We start from the raw sequence: 9,011 nt of genomic DNA, 5'->3' as shown, positions 1-9,011 counted from the left end.
GGGTTTGTTCAACTTTTAAAAGATGTTTGAATGGTGATATACTATACACAGTGATAGATGTTAAGGACTAACGTTTATAATAAATACATTTGTATTGATTTTAAGATATTTAGTTCATACAATCATACGTATTGGGATCATTTGTATTAATGTGGACCGGAGGGAGAGGGTGACGAGCATGAGTTTCACTTTCCTTTTTTATTTAAATTCCAACTTTGGTCATGAAGAATATGTTTCTCTGTTGTCCACGTTCATAAAGCATAAAACAACAGCATCAGAGCACGGTGCAGAGTCTCTAGATGAGTTTACAGTAGTCCCTCCTTCTTATTATACATCCATGTTGTAGTCCGCTGTATAGAAAACTGTAGTTTCCATAGTTTCCCCACAGCAGCAGACGCACATTCATGACGTCCGCTGGCGCATCATAAATACGTCGGATAGTGAAAGTGCATTCGGATTCTCTAAAGTACCGCAGTCTATTCTCCTAAGTCCTTTTGAATTCTCCTATCCACTATCCCTTAACCCCGTGACGTTTCACGCAGAGGTCAAGGAATAGGAGATAGGGTTAGAATTTAGGAGCTGATTTTTGGATTATCGGAAAGCAACCCGAGTGTCACTACCCGATCCATCCCCCTGCCCGATCTGTACTGCGCATGTGCGAGATGGTCCGCCAGGACAACTCCGGACGGCAACCCAGGAAGGACATTTGACACAGTGGCTTTTGCCAAAGCTGAAAAATAAAACGAGAGAGAGATGAGTTATTGTTATTACAACGTGACTTCACTATTATTTAACAACTCTTTTTATGGGGTTCTTTTATTTGGGGTTAAGTACATTGTCAGAATAATTGAGAAATGGATTTAACTTATGTTAGACAGCCATATGCCATACATAATTTTTTCTATGAATTGAGTATTCTTACAGTGTAGTTTTAGTACTTTTACTCAAGTAAATAATCTGAATATGTTTACTTTCCACCACTCCAGAGCAGCGTTGGGAATAACAATGTACATTGATTTACTCAAATACCGTACTTATACTTGACTAACCTTTTGAATGCAGGACTTTTACTTGGTACCGTCTGTTATTTCTACTTTCTCTTAAATACAAGATCTGAGTACTTCTCCCACCTCTGAATAAACCATAGAATGGAATAAACCCATCTAGGCTCTCACATGTGCCCACTGTCCTGAGGAATCTTGGGTTTCGTCTCGATTAACTGCCCCTGAACCCATCATGCATCGACTGCTCAGGTCTGCTGCGGTCCTGGTCCCTGAAGTAGACGCCGCCGCCGCCGCTCTCACTTCTCTCGGCGTGTTCTTTGTCGGGAATTTTCAATCCCCATTTCTCCCGACTTTTGGATACAATCAGATCACTCAACATGGGTAAAAAGGAGGAAGAGGAGATCATCAGAATTGCGAAAAAAATGGATAAAATGGCGCAGAAGAAAAACGGGGTGAGAAAAATGGGTTCCTACTACCCGCTAACATTGGCGCTAATGGATTGTTGTTATGTGGTTAGCTACCTACTGTGCATCTAATTCACCCTCGAACCTGTTGAGTGATTGTAAACACGATTCTAAATGTTGAGTATTTTCCCTAACCTATTTACGGGACTGTTACCCCTAACAACATGTAGTTCTATGTGTTGCCAGCAGCTAGCCACTTAGCAGTCCTTGCTAACGTTATGCCTTGCAGCGTAATAACATGTTGGATGTAGTGTGGTGATTTAAAGAAGAGCTAAATTAAGTAGCTAGTTAGAAATCAACATCTGCAATCATTCCTTCAATAAAAACTAAGATTTCAGTAGTGTTTTGCAAGCGGCTAACATTAGCTAGTGCGTTAACTAACTGTTATGGTTAACTGTTAGCCTCCTAGCTACTGTTATTGTACTACATGTAATCCAACGCTACTGGGGCTAGAGGTAACGATCAGATTCGTTTCTGATAACACTGCTGAATATATTATAGTGACAAAGTACCAATGTATCACATTTGAGAAGCTACTACAAGCTAATGTTCGTTGTTTTGCTAGAATGAAGAATCAATTATCCTGACAGTTGCTGTTTCCTTTACTGTCAATTGAGTAGTGTACAGTTTCACTTATAATTGTTGATTTTGAACTTGTTTTTTATTATCGTTTTCTTTAAACACGATGTCATTCAGGTGATGCCAATAAAGCTATTTGAATAATATTAGTAGAGAATTACACCAATTACAAAAAGATAGGAACCCGATTTACACCACTTCCTCCCAGAAGTAAACCAAACTCTTTACTATTTATTTGTTGGTTTTCTTGTTTGTTTTTACTTTATTATTATTATTGATTTACTTACACACTAACATTATTGCTATTGCTATGTATGTATTCCTCCTCCCCGGGGCATCCCTCGGGCCACAGTGTCACACAAATACCTACAAAACTGCCACTAAAAGAACCACTACACTATATACCAAGTCTGTTAACATACATTCTATTAATGTCTGTATATCTCATCGCAGCTTTGTATGTCTAATGTCTCATATTTGTACAATGTCCCATAGACAAAATAGACAGAAAGGAAAACTAGCCAACATCTTTCTTACGTCTGAATTGCTGTTGTTAATATATCAAACTTAAATCTCCTCTGCAGGCCGGGGCTTTGGACTTATTGAAGGAGCTGCGAAGTATCCCCATGACTCTCGAGCTGCTTCAGGTATCTTTGCTCATGTATTCTCACGGCTCACTGTCGCTTCTCAAAGCCTGGAGCTCTGACACAGTGTCTTTCCACAGTCTACCAGAATCGGGATGTCGGTTAACGCCATCCGCAAGCAGAGCACAGACGACGAGGTGACATCTCTAGCCAAGTCCCTGATCAAGTCATGGAAGAAGCTTTTAGGTAGGTTTCTCATTTCAACCCAAGAGGTTCTTCCACGACAGTTTTTCTCTGAGGGGAATCACTATCTGATTATAATATTGTCCATAATGCTAAACAATCCGTCACTCTTCTCCACCCATATATATTTTTTTATAAAGTTCCACGCATAAACACTCCAAACACATTATAGGCAACAATTTAAGGAACTTTGTGGGTTTGGCAATTTCTTCTAAATGCAGAGCTATTCAGCTGACTGGCATTAGGAAGCACTGACGTAACAAATATCTAATGTTGCTGTCTCTTCTGTTATTCTCTTACTCCAGATGAGCCTACTGGTGGAGATAAAACGTCAGATGAAAAGAGGAAAGAGCAAACAACGCCTTCTTCTCCCTCGCAGGGAAGTCCAGACGCAAAAGAAGAAAGGTAACAAGAGTGATAATAATATACTATAGAGAACAGCAGTGACGCGTCCTAAAACCCGGATGTAAACTTCTTCCGGTTCCTTCGTCAAAAACGCAATACAATTTCTCCATAGAATTTTGGAAAATAGCTGGAAATAAGGTCTGTGATTGAGACACATTTAAGAGACGGATCACGTTTTGTTCAGCCGGATAATATCCACATGTCTACCCTACTTTTATAATTTTCGAAGCATAAATCTAGTCGCAAAATGCTAACGTTATGCTATAAAGGAACTACAGCAGGGTCGCTGCTTCAACGTCACGCCAACTTAAGATCCATATTCAAACATACAGATTCTAAATGGTACAAGTTGAAGCCTTTGTTTGAACAGTTTGCAGGAGGCAGGGACTTGCTTTCAAGCAGAACAGGGCAAACAAACTTAGCGGGAGTGTTTTACGTGTTCGGTGTAATGACGTAAAACGGCCTGGACAACTTCTGTAGTCCTATTCAGCCACTTGTTAACAACCATCGTTTTTCAGACACGTAAACTCCTCAAAAATCACCAGCGGGGTCACTGCTGATGTATTTAATGTCGTAGAACAAAACGTGATCTGTCTCTTCAATTTGTGTCAAACACAGACCTTATCTGGAGCTATTTTCCAAAATCCTATGGAGAAATTGCATTGCTTTTTATCGAAGGAACCGGAAGTGGTAAAAATGCTAACTTACTTCCAGGTTTTAGGACGCGTCACTGCGGTTCTCTATTGCTTTACACATATTATGACTAAGCGTCCACAGAGATTTGTTGCCGTTTGCTAAACGTTTTCATATTTTTCTCAGAATTCAAGTTCTCTTCTCTCCTTGCTCCCACGGCAGCTCCAGCAGTAACTCCAGCAGCAAGAGTGAACGCGCTGACGTTTCATCCAACTCATTGATCCCGACTTTTCCTCGCGCCTCAGGCACCTCCGACTCGATCAGGCTCAAGTGCCGAGAGCTGATGACCCAAGCACTGCAGACTGGAGGTAATATATGTTGGTATATATGATATGGAAAACACATTTCAAACATAGGATATACTGTATGTTATTGTGGTTACTATTACCCTTTTGAACTGTATTTTTCATAATTTTGTACACTGCCTTTTACTATTTACCTTGTGTTTTTCAGATGATCATATTGCTATTGGTGCTGATTGTGATGAACTGGGCGCGCAGATCGAGGAAAATATCCTTAACATTGAATGGAAAGTGTGTTTGAAGAAGATGTTTGGAAGCAGTATGTACTGACTTGGCCAAGGCATTTGGTATTTAGGAGAACCTTTAAGCTTTTGAAGCTGTAGATATAAAAGTTATTTGGAGCTTGCTCTTTTATAATCAGCAGAAAAAGTGCCTTTACTTTGTTTGCCTCTTTGCTGCCATGCAGGTCATGGTACATTTGTGTTCATGGCATTACAGGAAGTTTGGGTCAGAGTTGTTAATGTGATTAATTTGTGTTAAACATGTTTTGTCATTAAGGTTTCCAGATTATTATCTTTTTTTAAACCCATTGCAACATTGTATTCCTTGACTTGCTACCACTTATCTTTCAAGAGTTTAAGAACACAGACATGAGATACAAGAACCGTGTGCGGAGCCGAATCTCGAACTTAAAGGATGTAAAGAACCCGAATTTAAGGAGGACAGTGCTCTGCGGGAATGTGTCCCCTGAGCGGATGGCTAAGATGACCGCAGAGGTGTGTTAAAGATCCTGGAACTGGCACACAGTCAGAAGTAGAGATAATCCAACACTGTTGTTCTTCTTACATTGAATCTCTGTGTTGATCATTTAACTTGGTCACAGGGCTGTGTATCTATTGTTTTGATTACATGAAACATAAAGATTGACTGACTTCTGTTTCTGTAGGATATGGCCAGTGATGAGCTGAAGGAAATGAGAAAGAATTTGACCAAAGAGGCTGTCCGGGACCACCAGATGGCCACCACAGGAGGCTGTCAGACGGATCTATTCACCTGTGGAAAGTGCAAGGGGAAGTGCTGCACCTACACGCAGGTATGGAGCGCCATTCATGCTTCATTTGAACTGTTGCTGTAAAACAGGGGTGTCCAAACTTTTTTCTCCGAGGGCCACGTACAGAAAAATATATGAAGGGCTGGGCCACTCACTAGAGGAGAGGTATTTCGCAAAATCAATCAAATGTAGGCAAATTATGCTTAATACTTGAAAATGCTTTAAGAAAAAACAGCCAACATCACAGCTCTCCAGAGGGTTTCATTGTTTTTGTTTGCAGCTCATTCCTTAAGACAGAAGCCTCAGATTGCTTATAATAAGGGGAAATATGAAGCTGGTTATGGAAACAAGTTATTAGGCTTTTTTAGAAAATGTTTTCAACTTTAATTGATGGGATTGATTTGGAAGTGGGCTTATTAACACATGAATACTACTGTGTAACATATGTTTACATATATATTTAAGAAGTACAATACAATGCTTTACAATACAAGACAGCAATCAGGACGGCAGATAGCTTGCACAGATTCCGGCGCAGACTGAAAACTCATCTCTTTCGACTCCACTTCGAGCGATAGAATTACTAACAAAGCACTTATATACTAATAAAGGACTGGCTTATCTAAAGCTAGTTGAGTAGCACTTGAAATGTTTGGCTCTATGAAACCTGATGTACTTATATGATTCTGTTTTCATCAAGTTTGTATCTTGTTGGTCGATCGCACTTATTGTAAGTCGCTTTGGATAAAAGCGTCAGCTAAATGTAATGTAATGTAATGTAATGTAAAAGACAATATAAGACAAGCAAAAGTTTTATTTGTGGGCCATATTGCATTATACCTTTTGAATTAGCTGAGGGCCGATTCAAAATGGCCTGCGGGCCGCATTTGGCACCCCGGCCGCATTTGGCACCCGGGCCGTAGTTTGGACACCCCTGCTGTAAAAGAAGGATGTTATGGTTGATGGTAAAATTGGATCAACAAGAGATTACATCTCATTGGGAGAGTAAACGCAAGGTGTTGTGATAATTCATTTCATTGCAACAACAAAAAAAGTACTGGGTTTATTAAAAGTCTTGAAAGATAGCAAATGCAAGATTTTGACCGTAATGTTATCAAGGTATGGAAAGCTTGTATTTTGAAAAGTTCTTAATTTTCAATATCATTCGGTGTTCAATATACACAACCAGTCATGTGAACCAAAAGTCTTTTAATATTTGTTGGTCGTATTTGTTATAAAACAGAATGCATGGAGCGGACTGGAGCTAGCTAAGTATTAAATAACCAGGATCCAAACACACAATCAAAGTTAATATAAACAGCTGGTTATGAATAACGGCTATAAAGGAATTCTTTACACATTAAACTTTACAATTGGATTTATATTAACATTTTACATTTAATGATAAAGGCTTCAGCATTATGAGTGTAGACATTTTAGATGTAGGTGCCTTGAAAGACCTTGAATAGTGCTGTAAATAACCTGTTGATGTATATGAATTGACTTAATTAAAATGGGTTGGTTACATTAATATTATATTGGTTTGACTTCATGTTCATCATGTAACTCAACTTAGTAAAGAGCAAAATGTACTTTTCATGATTTTGAAATCAGTCTAAACCGCAGTTTGATTTAGTTATAAATGGATTGTGAATGTTTCTGTCTTTTCCAGGTTCAAACTCGCAGTGCTGATGAACCGATGACCACGTTTGTCTTCTGCAATGATTGCGGAAATCGATGGAAGGTATGTTGGTTCACGCTCTGTTGACTAAGGGCATCAAGAATCTTTATTTATTTATTTTTACTTACATAAAAGATCGAGACCATTTGGTCCACTCTCCATGCAGACTTCAACTGCTCACCTTTTCATATGTAATCCCACTTCTGCAGAACTAAATGCTAGTTTACACCGAAGTCTGCCACCTGGTGACGCCTCAATGTTGTTGCATATCAAATAAAGCTGAAATGATAAATCAAGTCGAGAAACAGAAATGTGTTAATCTAAATATCAAGCTAATATCAAAACTGTTTATTTTGTTGCCTTATTACAATTATTCTTCTTTTATAATTTACATTTGATAGATTAAAGAATTTCTGAATTTAGTAAAATAACCAATTGATAGATTTAATGATGATTAAGACAATTGTAACGTGCACAACGTCTACATATATCTCGTGTTGTAGTTTGAATTCATCTCGATTTGTAAATTTGAGTTAGTTATGGTACCACTTTACAATAAGACGACCCTTATAAAGGGTTTACCAATAGTTTGTAATTCATTTATTAATTAGGTTGTGAACACTTTATAAATCATTAATAAGCTTGAGATAAAAAGACATGAGATAAAAAGGGCAACTGTGACCGGTTGCTTGCCAAATAGTGAGCCCACATTTATCTGTACTGCTAAGCCTTATATTGGCTACCTAGCTTACTTCGTCTTCTTCATCAGCCAGCATCCTTGGTATCTGTTGCTCACCGAGTTGATTCTCGCTAAGTAGCCAATATAAGGCTTAGTCATCTTGCCAAATAGTGAGCCTGTGTTGACGTATGAAAACTGTTAGAACTGGTTTATAAAAGGTTCTTAATGATTAATAAAGTGTTTACAACCTAATTCATAACCTAATTATAACCCCTTTATGAATCCTTTATAAGGGTAGTCTCATTGTAAAGTGGTATATCCATAGTAAAAACCAATATTTGTAAATTAAATCAACATTTATTTAATCACTGCAATTTCATGAGTTTGATGATTGAGAGTCGAGTCTAGGAATAGTTTTTAAAATTAAAATAAAAACAAATGATGGTCTTTGTTGATTTATATTCCCCCCTACCAGCCCCTTCATGGCTTATTATAATCAGTGTTTAAATGTAAATATTGCATTGTCTTGGTATTAATAATGTCTTTGTTTTTTTACAGTTCTGCTGAATCTGCGCGACACTCCCGACAAGTAGCAAATTCCCGGACCAGATTGTGTCTCTGCAACACATTGGAGCTTTGTATTTTGTGGTACATAGCACACATCATGCCATACAGAGATGCCACAGGTTACCGTTTAATATAAATATCCGGTTCATAGGTTGAAGTCACCCGAAAGCCCTCCCCCCAAATATTTTACTATTGTCATTAGTTGTTTTGTCTCTGTCAGATATATGCGATCGATCTTGTCTCAATTTCTTTTATCTGCATTTTTTTATATGTAGTTTTAACACTTTGAGAAATGTTGTTTTTTGCTTTTCCCTCACGACATGGAATTGTTTTTATTTAATTTCCCAATAAAAGTGTAATCCATTTGATTAAAAAACAAGTGCTTTTCATTAGACTTTGGTGTCCTCTGGTTGTGTGTGTGTGTGTGTGTGTGTGTGTGTGTGTGTGTGTGTGTGTGTGTGTGTGTGTGTGTGTGTGTGTGTGTGTGTGTGTGTGTGTGTGTGTGTGTGTGTGTGTGTGTGTGTGTGTGTGTGTGTGTGGTGTGTGTGTGTGTGTGTGTGTGTGTGTGTGTGTGTGTGTGTGTGTGTGTGTGTGTGTGTGTGTGTGTGTGTGTGTGTGTGTGTGTGTGTGTGTGTGGTTCATATTCATCACATCAAGTGGATGTGATGAATATTAATCTGCTGAGGGACCGGGTAATGTCATTGGCAGAACCAGGAGACACACAATTGTTTCCCCTTCCTCTTGGTTTTTGTTTTTTAACTGCCAGGTGCAAAAACTCTATGGTGACCAGCCGTTGTGTAGTCTTCACACAACCTGAAC

The 9,011-nt window shown here is 38.6% G+C and overlaps 1 protein-coding gene across 1 annotated transcript; it reads left to right on the top strand.

The window, feature by feature from the left end:
• The first annotated feature begins 1,100 nt into the window (after window positions 1–1,100).
• Window positions 1,101–8,581, top strand: tcea1 (transcription elongation factor A (SII), 1). The gene is made up of 10 exons (XM_034208019.1): window positions 1,101–1,456; window positions 2,632–2,694; window positions 2,772–2,877; window positions 3,180–3,279; window positions 4,135–4,280; window positions 4,426–4,482; window positions 4,836–4,990; window positions 5,161–5,307; window positions 6,938–7,009; window positions 8,184–8,581. Exons 1-10 carry the CDS (start codon window positions 1,382–1,384, stop codon window positions 8,190–8,192), a joined length of 930 nt encoding a protein of 309 aa, XP_034063910.1. The 5' UTR covers window positions 1,101–1,381; the 3' UTR covers window positions 8,193–8,581.
• Window positions 8,582–9,011: the final 430 nt, after the last annotated feature.

Source organism: Gymnodraco acuticeps, unplaced genomic scaffold, assembly GCF_902827175.1.
Source record: "Gymnodraco acuticeps unplaced genomic scaffold, fGymAcu1.1, whole genome shotgun sequence".
In the NCBI taxonomy this organism is placed as follows: Eukaryota; Metazoa; Chordata; class Actinopteri; order Perciformes; family Bathydraconidae; genus Gymnodraco; species Gymnodraco acuticeps.
The sequence above is the reverse complement of the archived record's forward strand: the minus strand, read 5'-3'. Positions and strand labels throughout refer to the sequence as shown.

Bases quoted from the DNA above. Each gene is read 5' to 3' on its own strand.
- tcea1 (XM_034208019.1), top strand. From the start codon at position 1,382: ATGGGTAAAAAGGAGGAAGAGGAGATCATCAGAATTGCGAAAAAAATG. The intron at 3,280-4,134 runs GTAACAAGAGTG...CTCCCACGGCAG, and splicing joins CCAGACGCAAAAGAAGAAAG to CTCCAGCAGTAACTCCAGCA. The intron at 4,991-5,160 runs GTGTGTTAAAGA...CTGTTTCTGTAG, and splicing joins TGGCTAAGATGACCGCAGAG to GATATGGCCAGTGATGAGCT.